This window comes from Chroicocephalus ridibundus, chromosome 2 (assembly GCF_963924245.1).
Source record: "Chroicocephalus ridibundus chromosome 2, bChrRid1.1, whole genome shotgun sequence".
Taxonomy (NCBI): Eukaryota; Metazoa; Chordata; class Aves; order Charadriiformes; family Laridae; genus Chroicocephalus; species Chroicocephalus ridibundus.
In genome coordinates this window covers 72,549,375-72,574,028 of record NC_086285.1, presented here as the reverse complement: position 1 = coordinate 72,574,028, position 24,654 = coordinate 72,549,375, and the positions used below count along the sequence as shown (strand labels likewise).

General features: G+C 41.6%; 2 protein-coding genes across 2 annotated transcripts in view; one reads left to right on the top strand and one right to left on the bottom strand.

The window, feature by feature from the left end:
• Positions 1-24,654, bottom strand: part of JARID2 (jumonji and AT-rich interaction domain containing 2) — a 658,143-nt gene that overhangs the window by 341,701 nt on the left and 291,788 nt on the right. The gene's annotated exons all lie outside the window — the stretch shown is intronic.
• DTNBP1 (dystrobrevin binding protein 1) overlaps positions 17,746-24,654 on the top strand; it is a 71,729-nt gene continuing 64,820 nt past the window's right edge. The window contains exons 1-3 of the mRNA XM_063325876.1: positions 17,746-17,900; positions 21,380-21,430; positions 24,440-24,490. Coding sequence (XP_063181946.1) covers positions 17,845-17,900; positions 21,380-21,430; positions 24,440-24,490 — 158 coding nt within the window. The 5' untranslated portion in view covers positions 17,746-17,844. The remainder of the gene's footprint in view (positions 17,901-21,379; positions 21,431-24,439; positions 24,491-24,654) is intronic.

The following is a 24,654-nucleotide window of genomic DNA, read 5'->3' as shown; positions in this document are numbered from 1 at the left end:
GGTGCCAGGGATGGGGCATCCACAACTTCTTTGGGCAACCTGTTCCATTGTTTCGCCACCCTCATTGTAAAAAATTTCTTCCTTATACCTAGTCTAAATCTTCCATCTTTTAGTTTTAAACCATTACCCCTTGTCCTATCGCAACAGGCCTTGCCAAAAAGTTTGTCTCCATCTTTCTTATAAACCCCCTTCAAGTACTGGAAGGTTGTCTCCCCGGAGCCTTCTCTTCTCCAGGCTGAATAACCCCAACTCTCTCAGCCTATCCTCATAGGAGAGGTGTTCCATCCCTCTGATCATTTTTGCGGCCCTCCTCTGGACCCATTCCAACAGGTCCATATCTTTCCTGTGCTGAGGACTCCAGAGCTGGACACAGTACTCCAGGTGGAGTCTCACCAGAGCAGAGCAGAGCAGATGGGCAGAATCACCTCCCTCAACCTGCTGGCCACACTTCTTTTGATGCAGCCCAGGATGCGGTTTGCTTTCTGGGCTGCGAGCGCACATTGTCGTCTCATGTTCAGCTTTTCATCCACCAGTACCCCTAAGTCCTTCTCTGCAAGGCTGCTCTCAACCTCTTCATACCCATCTATTGATACCCGGGGTTGCCCTGACCCAAGCGCAGGACCTTGCACCTCATGAACACAAATTGTGTTCTCCTCTGTCCCTCTGGTTTTGGGGACTGACAAATGGGTAAACAAGAAAATTGGACGATCAATACCTGGCTCCAAAACTGGTGCTACCAGCAGGGCTTTGGGTTCTATGATCATAGTTTGATCTACAGGACACCAGGCCTGCTTGCTAAGAATGGGAAAACCCTATCCCGAAAGGGGAAAATGGTACTAGGCCAAGAGTTAGCAAGGCTCGTGGACAGGGCTTTAAACTAGAATTGAAGGGGGAAGGGGATAAAACCAGGCCCACTAGTAATGAGCCTAGGGATAAAGGGCCAAGGATGGGGGTGAAATCAGTAGCCCAGCTCAAGTGCATCTACACGAATGCACGTAGCATGGGCAACAAACGGGATGAGCTGGAAGCCATTGTGCAGCAGGACAGCTATGATGTAGTTGCCATCACGGAAATGTGGTGGGATGACTCTCATGACTGGAAAGCTGCGATGAACGGCTATAAGCTCTTCAGAAGGGATAGGCAATGAAGGAGAGGCCGGGGTGTGGCTCTGTACATTAGGGAGTGTTTTGATTGTATAGAGAGAGATTCCAGTGATGATGAAGTTGAGTGCTTATAGGTAAGGATGAAGGGGAAGGCAAAGAAGGGAGATCTTGTGCTGGGAGTACGCTATAGACCACACAACCAGGATGAGGAGACAGGTGAAGTATTCTGTAAGCGGCTGGCTGAAGTCTCGCAATCGCCAGCCCTTGTTCTGGTTGGAGACTTCAACCTGCTGGGTATCTGCCAGAAATATAACACAGCAGAGAGCAGGCAGGCTAGGAGGTTCCTCGAGTGCATGGAGGATAACTTCCTGACACAACTGGTAGGTGAGCCTACCAGGGGAGGTGCCTCGCTAGACCTACTGTTCACAAACAGAGAAGGTGTAGTGGGAGATGTGGTGGTCAGAGGTCGTCTTGGGTTTAGTGATCATGAAATGGTCAAGTTTTCAATTTGTAGTGATGTAAGGAGGGGGTTTAGCAAAACCTCCACCTTGGACTTCCGGAGGGCAGACTTTGGCCTGTTCAGAATACTGGTTGAGGGAGTCCCTTGGGAGATAGTCCTGAAGGGCAAAGGGGTCCAGGAAGGCTGGACACTCTTCAAGAAGGAAATCTTAAAGGCCCAGGAGCAGGCTGACCCCAAGTGTCTCAAGTTTAAAGGGCGGGGAAAATGGCCAGTCTGGATGAACAAGGACCTTCTGATGGGACTTGGGAATAAAAGGAGGGTTTACCACCTTTGGAAGAAGGGACAGGCAACTCAGAAGGAGTAGCGAGATCTCGTTAGGTTATCCAGAGAGAAAATTAGGAAGGCAAAAGCCCAGCTGGAGCTCAACTTGGCCACTAACATTAAGGACAACAAAAAAAGTTTTTAGAAATACATCAACAAAAAGAGAGCCAGGGAGAATCTCCATCCCTTACTGGATGCTGGGGGGAAAGTCGCAACCAAGAACGAGGAGAAGGCTGAGATACTTTGCCTCCGTCTTCAATAGTCAGACCAGCTATCCCCAGGGTGTTCAGCCTCCTGAGCTGGAAGATAAGGATGGAGAGCAGAACAACCCACCCATAATCCAGGAGGAAGTAGTCAGTGATCTGCTTCTGCACCTAGACGCACATAAGTCTATGGGGCCAGATGGGATTCACCCAAGAGTACTCAGGGAGCTGGCGGGAGAGCTCACCAAGCCTCTCTCCATCATTTATCAACAATCTTGGTCAACAGGGGAGGTACCAGATGACTGGAGGGTGGCTAATGTGACGCCCATCTACAAGAAGGGTTGGAAGGAGGACCCGGGGAACTACAGGCCTGTCAGCCTGACCTCGGTACCAGGAAAGATCATGGAGAGGATCATCTTGAGTGAGCTCTCACTGCAAGTGCAGGGCAGCCAAGGGATCAGGGCTAGCCAGCATGGGTTTAGGAAAGGGAGGTCCTGCGTAACCAACCTGATGTCTTTCTATGACCATGTGACCCACCTTCTGGATACGGGGAAAGCTGTGGACGTTGTCTGTCTGGACCTTGGTAAGGCCTTTGACACTGTCCCCCACAGCATTCTCCTGGAGAAGCTGGCGAATCATGGCATAGACAAGTGTACTCTTCGCTGGGTAAAAAACTGGCTGGATGGCCGTGCCCAGAGAGTTGTGATTAATGGGGTGAAATCCTCTTGGCGGCCGGTCACCAGTGGTGTCCCACAGGGCTCAGTTTTGGGGCCAGTTTTGTTTAATATCTTTATCAATGATCTCTATGAGGGGATTGAGTGCACCCTCAGTAAGTTTGCAGATGACACCAAACTAGGTGGGAGTGTTGATCTGCTTAAGCCTAGGAAGGCTCTACAGAGGGACCTGGGCAGGCTGGATCAATGGGCCAAGGCCAACTGTATGAGGTTTAATAAGGCCAAGTGCCAGGTCCTGCGTTTCGGTCACAACAACCCCAAGCAACGCTACAGGCTGGGGGAAGAGTGGCTGGAAAGCTGCCCAGCAGAAAAGGACCTGGGGGTGCTGGTGGGCGGCCAGCTTAACATGAGCCAGCAGTGTGCCCAGGTGGCCAAGAAGGCCAACAGCATTCTGGCTTGTATCAGGAATAGCGTGGCCAGCAGGAGTAGGGAAGTGATCATGCCTCTGTACTCGGCACTGGTGAGGCCTCACCTCGAGTACTGTGTTCAGTTCTGGGCCCCTCTGTACAAGAGGGACATTGAGGTGCTGGAGCGTGTCCAGAGGAGAGCTACCAGGCTGGTGAGGGGTCTGGAGACCAGGTCATATGAGGAGAGGCTGAGGGAGCTGGGCATGTTTAGCTTGGAGAAGAGGAGGCTGAGGGGAGACCTCATTGCCCTCTACAGCTACCTGAAAGGAGGTTGGAGAGGTGGGTGTTGGCCTCTTCTCCCAGGTGAATAATGACAGGACCAGAGGAAATGGTCTGAAGCTGCAGCAGGGGAGATTTAGATTAGATATTAGGAAGAATGACTTTACTGCAAGAGTGGTCAGGCACTGGAACAGCCTGCCCAGGGAGGTGGTTGAGTCACCATCCCTAGAGGTATTTAAGGAACGTGTAGATTTGGCACTTCAGGGCATGCTCTGAAGGGCCGAGATTGTAGGGGGTTTTTTTTGTGTGTGTATGGTTGGACTCAATGATCTCAAAGGTCCTTTCCAACCATGAAGATTCTATGATTCTATGAGGTTCACATGGGCCCACATCTCAAGCCTGTCAAGGTCCCTCTAGATGGCATCCTGTTCCTCAGGCATGTGAACTGCACCACTCAGCTCTGTGTCATCTGCAAACTTGCTGAGGGTGCACTCGATCCCACTGTCTTTGTAATTGATGAAGACATTAAACAGTACTGATTACTGGTGTTTTAGTATTAAAGGAAGGAATAGAATAAGAAACTGAATTTGGTGTAAATGCAAGGCATTGGTAGCAGGGGGAGTTGCAGGGGTGGTCTCTGTGAGACGAGGTGAGGGGCTGCACTGTGCTGGATGCAGCCTTTTCCAGCTGGCTTAGCAACAGATTCACAACAGGTCAAAGCTGCGGCCATTGGCAACGTTGTTTGTGGTACCTCTGTGAAAATGTATTTAAGAAAGCACAAAAAATGCTGCAGAGGCACAGAGAGAGGGAATAAAAAGAGTGAGAAACACCAGAGGAAACACCAAGGTCAGAGAAGGAGGAGGAAGAGGCACCCCACAGTGCTGGAGCAGATATTCCCAGCAGCCTGTGGAAAAGCCCGTGTCAGAGAAGATTTTACTGATAGGAACTGCAGCCTTCGGAGAATTCATGCCAGATGAGAGGAAAAGGGGATGGAGGAAGAAATGGCAAAGAGAAAACCACTGTATACTGAATGTAACACACCCCTCTGTGCTCACCTGCACCCCTCCAGGGCAGGGCAGAGGAGTCGGGTGCAAAGAGGTGAAGTTGAGCATGGGAAAGGTGTTACGTTTCTCTTTGTCTCTTACTACTCAAATCTATTTTAATTGGCAATAAATTAAATTAGTTTTCACCGAGTTGAGTTTGTTTTGCCCACAACAGTAACTGGTAAGCAATCTTTCTGTCTTTATCTTGACACATGGGCTTTCTTATGCCTGTTGTTCTTCCTATTTTCTCCTCCTGTCCTACTGGGGAGGGGGGAGTGAGTGGCTAGGTAGGATTTTGGTCCTTAGCTACAGTTAACCCACCACAGAAACACACAATTACATCTCTTTAATCCCAGAAATAAAAAGGCATCTATTACTTCAGCTCCAATCATTTCTGCATGTGTCTCTGAAAATCTTTCATAATAGTTACTGTACCTTAAACTCAGGATACCTTTGATGAAAGCAGTCTTTCTTTAGGTAAGACAAAGCATAATTTTCCTGCTATCAACAAGGAGTCCTGCATCACCATACCACAGGTAACTGCTACAGTTTAGAGACAGTAATTTTGTTCAAATGTTTGTGAATACTGTTTTTTACATCAAATAACTTGAACAGCTGATAAATGGAATGAACTCAACCAAGCTCTATGCTGTATAAAAAGAAGAAAATGAAACATTCATTTCTTAAAAGAAGGCACCACAAGAAATAAGGAAATGAAGGAATATTAATATTCAAGTCCAATCTTTTTCTTGTTTACAAGAGCTGGTTGGAAAATTTCTTGAAAAACAGCTTTCAAACAATAAATGCCAATTTGACAGAATATAATTGGAAGAATGCATCTATTCACTGAAGTTGCTCAGCAGGAACCTTGTTCACCTGTCAGACTCTGCAGGCTGATGAAATTTCTGCTAGATGGCTCCCCTGCTCCAGGGAAGACGAGGAAGACTTCCGTGTTGGAAGCGTCAGACTTCCAGCTCACTGAGGCAGCAAGAATTCCTTCTGCAATGTCTGGAATGTAGCACCTTGAAATCACTTAACACAGATGCTGTACTATAAAAAGAATAATTATGCCTTATGTACACAAAGGCACTCTAGATGTAAGCTGGCCTTAGACAAAAATGCTTTGACATTTCAGGTCTAAATCGGTTCCTCAATGAGAAGAGTTTTGTTAAGAAAAATGGGAGAACCTGCCTTGTGCCTGTATATCAGTGGATCTGACCATACACCACTTCTTTTTAACCTCATGCAACTTCAAAAATCCTTGGAGAGATACAGCTGTTATTTTATAATCTGAGTATTTTGTTTTGCTGCATCAGGATTCATCTTTCACTTGCTCTGGAAAAGACAGTATAATAGTATTTTAAAACCATATTTCATCAAGTTACACTTATGTAACCTCACTAACTTCAATAAGCATCAAAACTTTGCAAATTGTTCTCCCTTTAATGACACTATAAAATCGAACATCATTCTGTTGCTCAGAGTAATTTTAGTTAGAACTAATAGTTCTGATAATTTTATTAACTTTGATGAACTTTCAGATTCTTTTTTTCTAAGATGCAAGTATAATACGACAGTATCTTCGAACCTGACTTCCAAGGAAGTGAGACTTACGTAACCGTACTGTAATGCCTCCCAAAACCTTTGAGTCCATTGAGCATTTCAGACTTCAGAGAGATACATAGTTCTCAAAGACAGTAAATTCCTATACATTTTGTGAAAACTGATTGCTAGAGATGGATCAAAATTATTGATACAACTAAGGAAAAGCCAGTTGCAGTTCAGCCAGTTGGCCAATCACCATGGATATAATGAACAGGCAATCAGCACACAATTATTTCAGCAACAGCATATGTTGCCACATTCTCAGCCAAACTGGCAAAAGACATGGGAAGGAGCTGGAAGTACTGAGGATGGGAAGGACCGAGGAATGAGGGAGAAAAAAAAATATTAAAAAAACTTAATTAGTTCCACTGTTCACAGAACAACTTACTTTGGTATCTTAAAACTGTAGATTTTGCCTTGGATAAAGGAATGTATGACTCCCTTTGCAGAAGATGTATATGTACTTAATACAAGTGATCCCTGCCTTTTAGCCTGTGTTTCCTTAAGTGATGATTTATTTATAGGAAGATGCATTTTACTGGAGAGAGAAGAGCCTATGTTCATTTGTGAATTGAATGAAAACCAAGTTGTTCTGCTTTACAATACCAAGGAAATGTAAGGTGAGAGCTGTTGAAAAGGATTTTCAAACAAGAGAATGAATGGAAGTAGGTGGTGCATTCTTATTCTGGTAATGACAGAATGGACTAATGGCATCATCAATATGTGTATGTAAATTAATTCATATGAACTCAGTAGAATCACTAAATTTTAGTAAGTAAAGCTGGATTGGTTTTTGTATCCCAATGTCTGTTCTTCAGCCTAGGTGACAATTCGAAGACACTGAATGGTCTATTTAAAATCAATTAACTTTTGTGAAAAAAAAAAAAAAAAAATTAAGTGTCTGTCATAAATTAGATAAAATTTTCCTCTGCTACTGCAAAAATGAAGTATTACAGTTGTGACATTAATTTATACATGCATACACATGTATAACTACATACATAAAATATGATGTGTATTACTTTTTTTTTTCTTAGTCATATTTAGGCTCTTCATAGAAAAAAAAGCATGGAACCTTATACTGAAATAAATGGGCTAACATGAATATTTAAGGCTGAGAACCTTGACAAGACCTGATTTCTAGTTATATAACAATTCCATCAGTAATTGCTGAATATTTAAAATCTTGTATGTTTGTATGCATTTGAGTCTTCATTTACTGACATTCAGAAAGCATTTTCAGAACCCTAAGTATCAAATGAGCTAATCTGGAATTACTGAATTACTCCTAGAGACTGATGATTTATGGAAACAAAAAACCAGCACTGCCTGATTAAAGCAATACAGTAAAGGTATTGACATAAGAATGTTATTACAGTAAGAATCAAAGAATCACCATTTTGACTCAGTCTTCCACATAAAATCTGGGGCAACCTCTGCTTTCAAAGATCTGTGTCTTCAGTGTACAGGGTACTTCCAAAAGTTGCACATATAAGTAAAAAAAAGTTCAAATGATGCCACCAATGGTCGTAATCTGAAAACTTAATACCATATTCCATGCAAATAAGATTACAGAGACATCACCGAATCACAGAACAATTGAGGTTGTCAGGGACTTCTGGAGGTCATCTGCTCCAGACCTTTCATCATCTTTGTGGCCCTTCAATGGACTCCCTCCTGTATGTCCACCTCTCTCTTGTGCTGGGGAGCCCAGAACTGGACACAGTATTCCCTGTGTGGCCTTGCCAAGTGCATGAGTAGAGGGGAAGGATCTCCTCCCTTGACTCGCTAACAACACTCCTCCTAACGCAGCTCAGGATACTGTTAGCCTCCTTTGCCACAAGGGCACACTGCTGGCTCATGGTCAACTTGATGTCCACCAGGACCTATCATATGAAATTATATTAATAAAATATATTTTCTTCCTGTTCAATATATTGTTTAAATACACATGGTGACTTTGCAACATCAAGGCAGATGTGAGCAATGTCTTTAATAGTACTGCTATGTATAGACAGTGCTAACGTAAACAGCAGTGTTTAAGTCTGTTTATTGCTTACTCAGTAAAAATAATTTCCTAGTTGAAGCTGCTGGTTGCAGGATATACCTAAGCAATTAATTAAATAAATAAATATAAAACTTGATAATTTATGAAGGCAACAGAGATTCAGAGATGGAAGAGCGAAGGACTCTAAGCTAGAATTTTAAAGCCAGACCTTGAATACATATCTTTGGACTGAAACAAGTTTCTAGTTTGAAGACCTGAGAACAGTTCATAGTCCTTGTATCTCCCTATCATACTGCTGGAGTCCAGAATGAAGATAAGCAATAAAACCATGCTGAAACTCTTAGTTTATCACACAACTGTTGGCAGCGTGCTGCAAAAACAACACAGAACTGCTCTATGAGAACAAGTGGATATTTGGCTACTAGACATGGATAAAGATACATAATATACATGGATAACATACATGTAAACATACATGTGAGACTGGGGGGTTAAAAGTTGAATGCATGAATTACTGAAGCAATGTTTGATACACTTCACTGAAAGAACTTAAAAAAATTGTGAAAGAAGTAAAATGCCTTGTGTTAAGAGAATGTTGGAAACACTCCATCTACGTTTATTTTTATTGTCCTTTCCTAGCAGAAAGGAGGTATGATATTCTTAAAGCATTTGAAAGCCTGGGACTATCTTAGAAAACTATATGTACTCCGAAAGTTTTCTGGTTACAAATAACATCCACAACTCTTCTGAAAACAAAAAATAATATTTTTCAAGCCTTACCTAGTTCCCTTACTCTGCCACTGGGAGAGTCTCCTACTAGAAGACAAAGTTTCACATGCATCTCTAAAGGCAAAGTATTTTCTCTGTCTCAGATTAATACAGACATTTTGCTGAAGGCTCTTTAAGCCTGCCATGCATTCCACGTCAGAGGTTTGGTCTGAACATTAACCTCAGTCTTTCACAGTCCTGGAAAGTCCAAACCACTAAGACTTCCTACAGAAGTCAATTCTATATCTCATAGCAGTATACCATCAACAAACAGGTCCAATCCGTTTTTTCCATTTTGCATACTGGGATATACAGGCCAGAATGACAAAACATTGTACCTTAAATTTGGCAATAAGTGCTCTTATTTTCAGATGGGGCAGAAGGCACATCCCAGTTCTAATGACCTCAAAAGCCAGTTCCGTAACTACAGGCACCTAAATACAAGAATTTGGCCTCTCTGTCTTAGTGTTTTTCATATGAACAATATTTGCCTGTGCAATGCACCTTGATATCCAGCAACAACAGCTAATTTGCAAATTAAAAATATACCTAAAAAAAAAAGGAAAAAAGAAAACTGGGAGATAGCAAGCACTTTAAATGAAAACTCGCCTATGCAATTCTCAGGTCCACCCTGAAGCTATGTAATGTGAAATATGGAGTACCTTCCAGGAGGATGAGGTACTTTGCTGCAGCTAGTAAAGCAACTCTGGGTTGTCACAACAACTGTAAATAGACAGATAAAATAAATCAAACTGACAAAATGCACTGTGATAAGAAAGTTCTGCAACAGTACAAGAACCATTATGACTATTTCATTTCATTCAAACTGAATTATGCTCAATAAATAAAACATAACGTGATGATAAAAAAAAGGTCTGTCTCCAAGCTACTTACAGCATAAGTGGATTAGATTCTATGCATAATGGACTAGTAAACAGCTGATCCATATAAACTGAGGAAAGAGAATTCCATTTCAAACGCTGAAACAGTATGAAGTTGACAATTGCACAGAATTATTAGCCAAATGCTAGGCAGTCAGCCAAAGGCTTCAACAAAAATTGCCTTAAGCAAGAGCAGCAAACAAGGGGAGGAGTTAATGGTAAAAAAAAAAAAAAAAAGGCCATTAAATTCACTCAGGGGATGATATTTGTCACCACAAAGGCCAGAATGACAGATGACTAAGATCTTGTTAATAGAAAAACAAAATCAAAAAAAACTAAAGCTGATTTAATGTAAGAGGAAGTCAGTGAAATTAGCAGTTTAGTACCAAATACAAATCTAGAAAACTCCATTAACAGCAAAGGGACAGCCATTTCACTCTGTTAGCTTGTTGTAATTCCCTTTAGAGTTCACTTGGATAATGGGCGATTAATGTCTGTGTGTATAAAACTAAAACTGTGTCCTAATTGGGTTTGGCTGAGCTAATTGCCTCTGATCAATAAAACTGACACATAGTATGCTTGTCCTTCAAGAATCTCACTCTGGGCTTCATTCCCCATCCCTCAAACCATGCTTCTGACATCCAGGGGAGCAGAAATTGGTCACGTTAATAGAAAATTGAAAGTAATACAGAAGAACTTAAATAGAGCAGCAAGCACTGGGGAAACATGTATTTTATTTGACTAAAAACCCCTTGTGCTTCATGACATTGCATCCACTTGCAGCAGTTTCCTAGCATTTTTACAGTCCCTTCTCTGCAAACAGCATTTCTCTTGCTTTATTTACACCAGCACAGAGACACCGATAGAGCCTCCTAGTGCTGACACACTAGCATACAGCAATATAGAAGGGGAGTCCCTCTCGGAACACTTCCGAAAGACATAGGCTTTGCTAAAGTTCTCTACCCCACCTCACCCCCACCCACTCTAATTGTAGCTACAGTCACACCATCATTTTCTGGCACTGCAATGACAAGGAAAACACACGACTTTTTCCTCAAACAAACCAATTAAGCTTTATAGCCTAGGGAAACATCTAATCATATGATACAATGCCTACTCTAGTAAAATTACACACAAGAACAACAACAACAAAAAAAGCAAATGCAGACACAACATAACTACTTAGTAGTACTCAAATATTATTGTACAGCATTCATTCATACTTAATACATCTTTCTAATTTCCTTGACAACAGGGTCAAGATTAGTTATACAAGCTATGCAATCTACACAAGTATGTCTTCTAATTAACAGGCTAAACCTTCTTGATATAGGCAGCTGCTGTCTGTAAGACCATGGGATCCTCCTCCCAAAAACACCACAGCATGGCTTCTTTTGAAATCAATTGTTATGAAGTGCATCCGCTCAGACAGTTTCAACAGTGGTGACAATGTAAGAGTCATCGAAAACAGTGTAACCTACTATTCTGCTAGGAGGCAGAGACATGAGACTCTTATCTCTGCTTTTTTTCAGAAGATCATCTGCATTGTCCATAAAAATACAAGCGAAACAGCGTAACACAGATTTCCCCATCCTGCTTAACCAGGAGACAGGAACTTCTGAAAGCAATACTGCGAGGATGTCAAATACCAGGTGGTCACTACATACTGTGCCCGATGCCATTCCAACCAGTAGTGGTTTTTAAGGTGTCCTTCTGAAATGAAATAAGCCATGAATTGTACTTAATACACTATCAGTAATTTGCTCATTTAAGATACATGTACTTCCAAAGAAATGAATGCTAGCATATCTCTATTTTGTTTTTCTATACACAGCTGTGCCCTCTAGTGGAACTGGATAATTCAGTACGTATTTTGTCCTTTTCTCAAAATTGGCACACTCCATCTGAACTACATTCAGTAGCTGGAGTTATGAACCTTGCTTTCTTTTAAGGAGCTGTTGTATTAACTTCAAAGAAGTTAATCGTACAGAAGTTTCAAGATACTGAGAGAATCCAAATTCACACGCAGAATCGTTCAGGTTGGAAGGGACCTTAAAGATCATCTAGTTCTAACCCCTCTGCCATTGGGCAGGGACACCTCCCACTAGACCAGGCTGCTCAAAGCCCCATCCAGCCTAGCCATGAACACTTCCAGGGATGGGGAATCCACAACTTCCCTGGAAAACCTGTTCCAGTGTCTCACCACCCTTACACTAAAGAATTTCTTCCTGATATCTAATCTAAACCTACCCTCTTTCAGTTTAAAACCATTACCCCATGTCCTATCATTACAGTCCCTATTCCTAGCTTCCTACTAGTTGTTATTTTGATAGAAGAAAATCCTGTTTTGTGGTTTTTTAGATAATATCAGAGGTAGAGTCAATTGAACTAATTTGGGAAGAGATAAAATGACCTGAAGTAGTCTGGAGCCATTGCTGATCTATTCCAATGATATTTTCTTAACAAAAGCGCATAAAAACAGACAGAAAATTTCAGCAAGAGCAGAAAATACAGTTTCAGTCCCAACTTTCATTTGCAAGCTCCCTGATGGAGAAACTGACAGAGCACACGATCTTACTACACAATACCACACCTGACAGGCTTCAAGCAGCAGGTTTAACGTTTTGTCTTTGGTTGTCTCACTGACAACTGCAGCACTGAGGAGGGGATGGTCTTGGCTGGCTATTTAAAAAAAGAAATAGAAGACTAGGAATCAGGTGAAGGCAGAAAAGAGGATGTGGGGAAAGGAAAGATAGCAGGAGCCTACGTCCTGCATTCTAAGTAGTTTTCAAGCTCTGCCACCTTCAGTGGTGACAGTAAACTTATTGTTCTCATCTCCATGACTGAACACAGCCATGATGGAAGATTAAGAAAATACAAAGCCATCACACTGAATCTGAGTAAGTTTCAGAAAAGGAGAGGAACAGCAGCCATGTAAAGGCGGTCACTCATTTCAGGATGTGTTTTCCCACTACACCCAGTCAGGTGCCTTCCAGTACTTGAAGGAGGCCTCCAGGAAAGATGGAGAAGGACCCTTCATCAGAGATTCTAGCGATAGGAAAAGGCGTAACAGTTTTAAACTGAAAGAGGGCAGATTTAGAGTAGATATTAAGAAGAAATTCTTTACTGTGAGGGTGGTGAGGCACTGGAACAGGTTGCCCAGAGAAGTTGTAGATGCCCCATCCCTGGAAGTGTTCAAGGCCAGGCTGGATGGGGCTTTGAGCAGCCTGGTCTAGTGGGAGGTGTCCCTGCCCGTGGCAGGGGGGTTGGAACTAGATGATCTTTAAGGTCCCTTCCAACCCAAACCATTCTATGGTTCTATTTGGGGCTCATCAAATCCAACTCCATTCTATTTTTTTAATCATTCTTAGTGCAGGGTACTACACATACAAACTTTTTGTTTGGACTAAGCCAATCTTCAAATTTTCCATAGAAAAATATTAAATATAGAAATATAAATATCTTTCATGCTTTCAGAAAGGTGGTCCATTAAAAAGTTAACAACTAAAACAGGTCTTTGAAGCTATATTTCCCTGGAGATTAAGTCCCTTACCTGTTCTTGTGTGAACTGAACTAAGAATGTTTTTACTTGTGGGACAGAAATTATTCTTACAGTTCTCACTAGGACTGGCAATGATCACTGTCTGTATCTTCTTGTGCTAGTTTCCATGAAAAGCAAAAAAACAAAACCCCAACCCAACTTGCTTTATAGAGATAAAAAGATATTCTCTATTCATATAACATAAGTTTTGTGTCAGCTACAGAGACTTTATTACATCGCTAAAGCTCCAAGAATTAGTACAGGTAAGAGCAGAAATTAGGTCTTCTTAGGAAGCTAAAAAGATTAATGTGGAAAAGGAAGCTCTTAGAAGCTGCTAGAAATGGTAGAGGCCTCAGGATAATTGAGACTCTGACAGACAGTTCTTATGATGTAATGCTCAAATTTAGCTTCCACTTATGTCATGTGACCCTGCGGAAGCTTTGGGGACATAAAACTCTTTGATAGATAACAACCTTTCTTTTCAGCCTGCAGTGGAATTCCTGCAAGAAATGCTGAATCAGACCTTAATACGTACTTTTACTTCAGGCTTTATCAACTAAAACGGTAGTAGTAGACTTTTTGAATTAAAGCTTATCTCAGGTATTTCCAACAACACTTAAGCTTTATATTAGTACAGACTAGCTAGAAAAATAAACTAAGTATAGAATCCAAGAGCTATAATGTCTACGAGTTGACTTTTAATCAAATTCTACAGACCTTTAAAAATAAAAGAATTTGCACCCAAACCCTAAAAATAGAGATCGTTAAACCACGCTTATGGTTTAACCATAAGCCATCCCTCCCATATTTTTAATTCTCCTCACCTATCCCACTGCATGTATGATAATGACATGAGAAGATTAAAGCAAATACCATATCATTTGACACTAGTTGTTTCTGATCAACACTTCAGTAAACTTCCCTCACCTTGTGTCAGAGCCTTGAGGGCATTTAATGGCCCTAACTAACCTCACCTATGGCTTCCATAATATGGTCTAACTATGGGCCCAGGAACCCCTCCTAAGCTTAGACACAGGCCTTCAGTCTCTGCTTGAGCTTTGTTCCCTGCTTTAACTGAATCTATGTTGCGTGTTATTTTGCAACACTTGCATTATTTTGAAAGAAACTGAAAACTGGACCAAGAATGAGAATAAAAACGTTTAATGAGAGCAGAATTCAGTTCCGCTGGACTTTGGTATACCCTCTAAGGGTTGAAGGGGGGTGGATATAGCACTTACACTTCAAGCATTCAAAAATTATATTGAAGGCCAAAACAGTTTGTACCAGCAAGACTCTGAGGAGAAGAGGACAAAATTACTTCCACAAACCTGAGAAATTTTGAAGGGCTCTGAGTTTTGTTCACTATTTCTAGCCAGTTTGGAAATGTCACATTGGAGGCTATCAAGCTAACTGCACTCAACAGCAGAGATCAAAACACAGACCAGACAGACATCTAAACAAACTAAATTTCGCATCAGATGAGCAGAATGGGGAAGTATTTAAACTCATTTTTCACTGCAGAGCTTAATGGGGCCGAGTCTAGTCTCTTTGCAATATCACTCCCTCAGAGCAGTCTTAATGTAAAGTCAATCTAAATCAGGGTCACTAAAGCCCAGGAGAAGGTGGAATCGTGCAAAGGCAGTACTAGGTATGACTTTGGTCTGCTTAAGCTGTTACAGAAACGTAGCCTAATGTACGCCTCCAAGGGCTGCTGATCTAGAAAAGTAAAATCTTCATTTGCCACTCGGGTTATCCAGTCAAATACATTTCTGTGTTTTTTCCTTTAAATATATATTGCTACCAAGTTATATCACTGTTCTTTACAGATGTGCGAAGCACAGAAAGCTTATACTTTTCTTGTAGAGACCAGTATAGCCACTTACAGAACACTTGCACAAGATTTTACCTGTGCTAGCATCAGAGAAGCAGAAGGATAAACCAGGAACACCTGGCTCAAATTCAGGTCATAATTAATATCAGATAACCAGCTATGAACTACTTAATTACTAAATGAGCATAACAGGTCATTAATATTAAACAGTTATTTGGCATTAATTTTATCTCTAGAAAATTTGCTCCAAAGCCCCTGACAGAATTTTAGGTGGTACTGTGTTGAATTAAAAAGTGAAGGATCTGTTCCTGTCTCAGAAGCTTGCCTCGCTGTCCGAAAAAGTAACAATTGCTGTTGGCTCAAGCAGATGAACAGTTGTCATGCCACATAAACACTGTTTGTTAAATTAATTGCTATTGTACATGAATATTAACTAATTAGAATAAATATGTAACTTGTGTAGGGCTCAGAATGTAGCCATGTAATTCAGCTTCGGTGATGGAAATGCTATAGCTCTGCACTTTCTGGACAAACTGTGGAATGTCTACATCAGACCAAAAAGAATAAGAATTTTGGAAAGTGACTACAAGTCACTACAAGTGACAAAAAAAAAAGAACCAGGCTTACTCACTGTAGAAACAAAAAAGATCACGCTAAACATGTGAGCTGATAACTTAAGCTTGCAGAATCTCCTTCCTTTGAAGTTGCTAAGAACCAGTTAAACAAAACTTAACATAGAGTATTTATAATTCACCACAGCCCTTGAGCATAGCATGTGCTTTTAGAAGTCTCTTCCACTCCGTAGGATTACTGTTGCTGTTAACAACCTCAAAACATTTCTTCTCCCAAATTCTACAGAGATGGCAATGAAATTGTACAAGACAGAAGTATTTGAATAGTTTCTTTTTAAGTGCAAAAGAAGCAATGGAATCTAAAAGTGTTTACTCACTGTGAATTATTAGAGCCACTGCTGACAAAAACATTCACAAGAAAATTGCAAATATGTAACACAGAAGAAATTCATATGCCTTGTCAAAGGAAAGGTGAAAATTAAAGGTTAAAATCCCTGCCTTATTTTCTGAAAACTTTGATTCACATAACATATGTATTACCTAAGGCCAGATTGCACAGCTTTTGTCAGCATTTGTAATGCATGTCTGTGAATACATCAGAAAAAACTTGTTGATTCAAGTCCTTTCCCTCTTAGCCTGGAGAGCTAACTATCCAGGAAAGTCTCTACTTTCAGCTATTGTTGTTAGGCCAAGCAAGACAAAAATACTGTCTAAATGTCATATGCTCTTTTACAGAACTTCATATGCAGTCTGCCATGAAAACAGTCCTTCTGACCTCAAGACAAGGTAAGCTACATGATTTCGATGCTTGGAATGATCAAGCCAATCATTTTTCTTTTAGCAGGCTCTTAACACGTATTAACCAATCCCGGTTTTCAATAAGCCACATCAGAAACAATCTACAGGTCCCACAATCTTCTAAAAGCATACAAGTAGAGAATGAATGGGACTATGTTGTCAATTTTCCAGTTGACTGAATGTACCTTGAACTACTCAAGTATACTTCTGGAGTATTGAATGACACACCTAACAGTCCCCCTCTGCACACACTGTCCTTCTAAAAAGTTATTTCACTGCTTTCCACTTATTTTTTTTTTAACCTTTAACCAAAATTGAATTGGTTAACAAATAAAATGTTTTAACTGTGAAATCTCAGCTGTTTTATTTAAAAATTGAAGCCTCAACTAAATGGAAATTTAAGATTTCCCAGATTCATCCAAATCCTGATTCCATGTTCCTCAAATATTAACTGAAAACACACAGAATAGGAGACTGCCTTCCTGTTACTGTAAATATAGTCCTCCAGAAAGACTGGCCACTTTTTCCGAAAAGGTCTGATTCCACTTAAAATGTGTCAAGATTAGTTCAATGTCTCATAACAGTTATTATTTGAACAGATAGTACTGAGAAGCTTAATTAAAACTTTTCACTGCATTATTTATTATCTTTATTAATTAATTATTATTTATTAATAACTAGCAACCCTTCTGTCATTCTTTTTAATGACTAATATCTATACAAGCTTGGTAGTCTCTAAAGAAAACAGTGGTGGGGCGCATAGACAAACTTAGCAGTTGGACTACCTGCTCTGCAAGGACATTGAAACACTATCATGTACCCCTTACTCAAAGAACCCAGTGATCCCAGGGAGACGCAGTGCTTTTGCTTTCCATGCTTTTAAGATTTTGCTGCGAGGCCCCATTCCCTGAGTTCCCTCCTACGCTACCGCTGCTGATGTCAAAACCATGAAGGCAAGGGGCCCAACCTGCCAAGGAGCTCACTGTGGTTCTTAAAAAGCCTCTTGCTGCAACTTCAGGCATCCAAACGCGCCTCAAGAATCTATCCTCGAAGCGGCCCGGGCTTCAAACGCGGCTCTACCCGGTGCTACTCGCACGCCGGGGAAGGCAAGGCAACGAACCCGGCTCTCCTCAGCACCGCCCCCTAACTCTGTGAGGGTGCTCGAACCGTTACACGCGAGAGGCCCTCAACGGAAAAGAGAAGGCGGGCCTTCCGCTGGGCGCGAGGGCGGTGATTAACCGTCGCCTGGTACCGCCCGCGGGCTGAGGAGGGAGGTGGCAGCCGAGGCCCGGCCTCACGTCCCGCCCCTCCGGCCCGGCGCTGGCCTCCGCAGCTCAGAAGGCCGGGACGATGTTGGAGACGCTGCGGGAGCGGTTGTTGAGTGTCCAGCAGGACCTCACCGCCGGGTGGGTAGCACCTCCCCGGCCCGGCGGGGCTGGAGGGGGCGGAGGGAACGGGAAGGGAACCCGCGCCCTATGGCCGGGTGGGGAGGGGAAAGCAGGTGACTGGGGGCCGGGGGGAGGGGGGAGGAAGAGGAGGGGACTGTGGAGGCGGCACCCCCCGGCCGGGGCCCTTCCCTCTCCCAGTGTCCCGCTGTGTGCGGGGACGTGCTGGGAACGCGGCCCCTGGGTCTAAACCACCCCCCTGAGCCCAGCGCTTCCCGCCTGGCTTGGGCGGCTGATGGCGGGCGGCTAGCGAGCCCCGGCAGCTGCCGTCGGGAGCCGAGGGGAGGAGGTGCCGTGGTGTTCGGGAGGCAGCTGCGGTCAGGGGAGAGAGAGACTGCTGTTGTGAGAGAGTGAGGGAGATGTGAATGGGGTCAATTAACGCTCTTGAATTTTTTATGACATAAACGACCTTCGAGGTTTTATAGATTAATGGACTTGCGTAAAGAGCATCGTTGTAGTCTGTTCGATGTATGAAAAGCTTTTCTTTACTTGGAGTATGAGTTACTGTCATTTGGGAAAAAGAAGTGTGGGAGAATTGAAAGGAGCATCCCCTTGCTTACATTAAAAAGTAGAAAGATATTCTTCCTACGTTGCCTCACAAGGCTTTTTTGATAGGCCCTGTATCGATGCTGTTCTTAGTACAAGCAGGTGGCCCAAATGAGTGTTGCTGGAAAAGTCAGTGGATGGCCAGAGAACAAGGTCACCTCTCAGCTGCAAAACTGTTGGCTCATAATGAGCCACAGGAGAATATCGTGTTGTAATCAATTACTATTAAAAACTGTGTGGTCTTTGGCAGTGTTGAGGCTGCCTTATAATATCTCTATGGTTAATATTTATATATAGTGATGGGTGTGTATGTACTCCAGAAACTGAAATACTTTATAATGGCTCATTTGCACCAGCATATGAAGGTCCGTAGAAATTGATAGAATAAGCTATCAGTGAACCAGATAAATTGCTTATAGGTTATCTGTCTCAACATCAATAATTGAATATTAAAATGTCTTAAGAATACAGACTAAGGCATTGCTTTATTGCTGTGTGTCTTTCTGTTTTGCTGTTATTTTTAGAACTTCTCGCAGTTTGATGCCTCAGTACAGTGTAAGGTTCTTCTGAAAAAAATGTTTTTCACATGATGAAAGAGGACAACAGAAAGGTCATAACATGCTGGATCTGATGGTCATTTAATTTTGGATCTCCATGTATTGCTACAGTGGAGTCAACGTAGTCTCTAATTTGCCGCCTTCTTTGTATTGCAATGTTTTGTTCTGTTTTGGGAACAGTCTCTGATTTCATCGTTTCCATCTTTGTGTTTTAGCAGCTCCATTAATGTGCCCTTCTTGGAGTGTCCCTTCTTTAATTTTTTTTCTTTAATTTTTTTTTTTTTAATCTGGGATGTATTCTTTGTTGCCATTGGGAACTCCTGTCTTGGAGCCGTGGTAGCAGAGGCCGTGGAGAACATCAGCTTTTTTCCGGTAGTGTCTCCATGGATTCAGGCCAGAATATGACTTGCCCTGTTTTGCCCTTTTTCCTTTCCCAGACAATGCAACTGCAATGCCATAGTGTTTTGGATTACCCTGTTCCGTACCCCACCGAAGTGGTAATAGAAGTAATTTTATACTGTTAGGACTTTAGCTCAAAATGGTCAAAACCTAGAGAAAGTATTTCTTGTGTGAAGAATGCTGGGCCAGTTGTGGCCAACTTGTTAACTACACATGAATGCTTGCAAAGTGGAACAGTTGAATTTCTTGAAACATTGAGAGGGAGAAGCTTTTCCAGGGCTTCTAATGAAAGAATATCCCTTCCATAGGAATTAGGGAATGCTTATGTGCGGCTGAAAAAGATTAAATCTGGCATTGTGTGATCTACAGAAAGAGCAGTTTAGGGTTATTAGCTGTTTCTGTGTACAAAGAAATGAGCTCCTGTTTCCCCTGCTCAGCTGTTTCCTGTCTACTTCTGTGTATCCTGTGAGTGAGGTATCTAGATTTGACCCCTCTACCTGCAAGCAATCTTTTGCAGGATGAGGAAAAAATCCCAAAAGAACAATGAGCTGTGTTGGTCTGTGACGACAGTAATTTGTGTGTTTCTACCAGCTTGAGTGGTGTGGCTCACAGTACCGCTACTTTTTACCGAGAACACTACTGAAAGGGAGCTAGTGTTGTGTAGTCTAGTGATAAATTCTTTAACCTTTAATTCTGATTGCCTGGCAGATATTCTAGTAAGAGAACTGGTAGTTGTGACACAAGGTTTCCTTCTATCCTTGTGTGGAGAGCAATACTGCTGTTGCAGGCTGGGGTGCATGCTGGGGAATGTGTTGCTTTCTGCAACAGTGGTGCTCTTCGTCAGGGTGCTGTGGTTGTTGCTGCTTGGCTTGTCTGTTAAGAACAGCTCTCTAACAGGGAGTGGGACCTGCCTTAGCATGTCTTTTCTCAAATTGCTAGCCACCTGTTTTGCTGTAGAGCTTTGAGGTGTCGTCTTTGAGTTCCTGGAAATTGGTGGCGAAGACTGGTCTCACCCTAAAAGTAGCTTGAATATCTATGTATTAGGTTGTTTCTCAGTCATGGGGTCAATCAGGATTATATATCTCTCTATCACGTCTGGAGGATATCTCATAGCTTGTTTCCATCTTGCTTGTGTCTGTGTCCTTTACTTCTTCCTAACCCTTGCTGTCCTGGAGAGCCAAGACTCCGAAGGGCGCGGAGGTTGAGGACGTCCATCATCTTGGTAGTCAGAAAACAGCAGGAGGTTTTGGTACTAACTCTACCATGACAACCCGACTAGCATATATGGGTTGACTGAAAAAGAGTAAGGAGTGGAAAAGAGTTGGGGTGTGTGTTTTGTTTACTGATGGCTGGGGTTTTGTGTGTGTTTGGTTTTTTTCTTTTTTTTAGGAGGAAGATACCAGTCAGTTTGAATTTGGACATAGGTGAAACAAGCCTCAGATATGCTCAGGGGCAGCACACTGTGGTAATGCTGCTGGAGATTCTGATAGTTGGCGGAAGAAAAGTTGTCCTTGTCCTAGTTTTGTCTTGGCAGACTTACGGCAAGTGACAAGCGTGTGTGTTATGCTTTTCCTTGGCACGCATGCCTTTTTCTAGAGGGTGTTCTTCAGGATTGGATTGATTATTTCTATGCAGGTCTTTAATACCTGTCTGCTGAGGAAACAGTATCAAGAGCTAGAAGACTTGGATATATAGCTTCCATTAAACTTTTCATACCCAATTGCTTGATGCACTTGTAGAAAAAATTCTCATAATTTAGAAGCAATGTAGGTGGAAACAATTCCATGACAGTCTCCACAAAACTAAGTGAAATTTGATTTATTTTTGAAATAAGCTGAAACAAAATTAACTATAATAGACTGGAATTAACACGTCTGTTCAAGCTGTTCTCTGTTTTTGGTGTTGCAAATGTCTGATTTTTTTTGTTTTGATTTATAGGTTGAAGACTTTGGGAGACAAATCAAGAGAAGCAAAAAAAAGCAGGCAGAGGTACTTTGGAAGATCTTAATGTATAGCATTGATGTAAATTTTTCTTTAACAAGAACACTCTAAAGTGGCTTATATATAAGAGTCTGTTACGAAAACACTTGCATATAACTTTACAGAATATTCTTTAGATAACAGAAGAGCTTAACCCTAATACTGAGGAAATACTGTGCTTAATAGAACCTTGATTGATAGGCCTAAGTAACTTCTGATGACTGTCAATCAGTTTATAAATGACTATTTAAATTATGTGAATATTCAATGTTATTGTAGTACTTTATAAAAGATTCAGGGTGCAGTACACTAAAGTGTAATTATTTACAATCTCTGTGAATCTTATGTGCTAAAATTGTAATTCAGTTTTTTCAGTGCAAGAACAGAAATAGGAGCCTTTATATTGTGGAAAATATATGTATAATGGAGTACTTCAATTATCTGTTTTCATCTCCGTTGCAAGAAGATTTAAGAGTTGTGGTGGTTCTTTATCCTCTGCATTCTAGTATATTGTTTATTCTTTCAACCTGTGTAAACTATAGGGAAAGACTACTTAACGTCTGTAGATGATGTCTGTGAATGTTACTTCTTCAAATAAGCTCAGATGTGCGTTAGTGTAAAGCATGTGCTTACTAAAACACAGTGTGTAGACAGAAATTAGTTTTAAAACAAGCCCTGAACAAAAAGTAAGGCATCTGAAATAAACTGTATTAAGTTCTGAAGCTTAATGTTTTGGATGTAAAGGTTTTTTAACAGAAAACTGGTTGTATTGATGAGCCACAGAAACTGGACTAAGAATGGGTGAAGCTTTGAATAAAACCATTTTAGGCAGCTGCCTCCTTTGTATGTTTCTGGTCCATAGTATTTTGGTTCATCTGATGTATTGTAAACATCCATCGATTTTTCAGAAAAGCACTGGGCAAACCAATTGGATCCACCACAAACAGGGGAATGCCAGGGTGACTTTTGCTTTGCTGATAAAGTTCTGGGACAAATACAGCTTAGCTTGATTGTAAGGATGTCTGAGAGCTTGTGGGTCAGGATCAGAGGAGAGGCCAGTAAGGGTGATGTTGGGATGAGAGCTTGTTACTGACCATCTGATCAGAGAGTGAATGATGTCTCCTCTAAACAACTTGAGGAATTCTCTGTATTGTTAAAACTCCATTCAATGTGGGGGCCTTTGACTTCCTTGACATCTGCTGAAAGGACAGCACAGCAGGATGCAGTCCAGGAATAGCCTTAGGAAAGCCAGATCTCACCTAGAATTGACGCTTACAAGAAGATGACCTTCTAGCCCTGCACTGGTAGAAGGCTGAACAAAAAGAATGTGGCATTACTGATAAATGGGATGGATGACTGAGTGAGAGCAAATGTAGATGTTGTTGAGGTACTCAATGCCTTTGTTGCTTCAGTCCTCACAAATAAGGTGTCGTAGTCCTTTGTGCTTAGTGAAAGGAAGAGACTGATCACTAGTGGATGAAGATCAATTTGGAGAACTCAACCCATAAAAGCCCGTAGGATCATATGGGCCAAGAGGTAGCTCATGAAATTCAAGAGGTACGTATCCAAAGTCTTTCCCTGGGAAGAAAGTATCCCCTGCAACAATACAGACTGGGGCTGATTGACTATCCAGGAAGCAACTTTGCTGAAAAGATCCTGGGGATTTTGGGAGACAGCAAGATGAATGTGAGACAGCAACATACCTGGCAGCAATGAAAGCCGACAGCTTTCCTGTATGACGGGCTGTATGAACAAGACCCCAGGGAGGGAGATTGAGGGAGGTGATTATCCCCTGCACTCAGCACTCCCTAGACCACGTCTAGCTACTGTTTTGTCTTTCTGATGTAAGAAAGACATTGACAGCCTGGAGCAAGTTTAGTGGAGGGCCACCAAGCTGGTTGGGGTAGGAACTCTGTATACGAGGAAAGGCTGAGACTGGAGCTTGTTCAGCCTGGAGAATAGATGGCTTTGGGGAGACCTAGCAGCAGTCTATCATTACTAATGAGGAAGTTGTCAAGGAAGCGGAGCCAGACTCTTGACACTGGTACATGGTGGGAACACGAAAGGTGACAGGCGTAAGTTGAAACGAGATGTTCAGCCACGAAAAGGCTATAAGGAAAAGCTTTTTCCTCATGAGGACAATCAAGCAGGGGAACAGGTTGCTCACAGAGCCTGTGAAGTTTCTGTTTTCTGAGGTTTTCAAGTTGCAGTTGGACACAGCCCTGAGCATGCTAGTCTGATCCCATAGCTGATCCTGCTTTGAACAGGAGGTTGCACTAGAGACAGCCTAAGGTCCCTTCCCACCTCACTGATTCTATCACTTTTCCTTGGTTTAAGAAAGTAAAAAAAAAAAAAAGTTTTCATTTGTGGTATTTGATTGGGTTTTTCCATTCAAATTGTTTGGATGATGGTGCAAAGCAGTCTTTCTGGTAATCTTCCAGGAGATGAATCTTGGATGACGTCAAGATCTTCACATAATACATCCTTAGAAGTGCTGCATTCTTCATTTTCTTTAACTTATGATAAGTTGCCTTTATATTTCAAGCAGTTATTAATGAAAATGTATGCATTTAATAGGAGATCATTAGAGCATTGAACTTGCAAAGGTTCTTTAGCTTAGTATTTATTTTTAATGTAGAATACATTAAGTGCTGTATCTTTATTGAGAGACATATAGAACTTGTGTAGTAATGTTATTTTCAGAATGTTTCTGTCCAGTGTTTTCAGTTAAAAGAACGCTCATCTTTTGTTGCAGTTGTTTTTAATGGACATAGTCAAAAAGAGCTAAGAATGGGCTACCATAAAATAAGGGAAAAAAAATCCTAGCTTGGAATATTCTTGTAAGATACAGTGTGTAATGCTTTTTGAACCAGAATTGACAAAATGTTTGTGAAAGTGAACAGTAGGGAATATTTCTGTGCTCAGCATATCTGTCAAATGCAGATGTGTGTGCATGCATATTTTATAACAGCCTTCTAATCATTAACAACACTTCTATATTTACCATTTGTTTTATAGAACTGTTCAGTGTTTGCCAGAGTTTTCTGCTGGACTGGAATTACTGAGCAGGTATGACCTTCCGTTTCTTTGTTAGTGTCTGCTTCCTATAATTTCAGAAAAATTGTATTAGATTAAAAAAATGAGAGGAAAATTAAGGTGTTAGTAATAGGACTTTTGTACGTTCTACAGTAAGTAGAGTAAGGGGGGGTACCAAATTATAAATATGTTAAAAG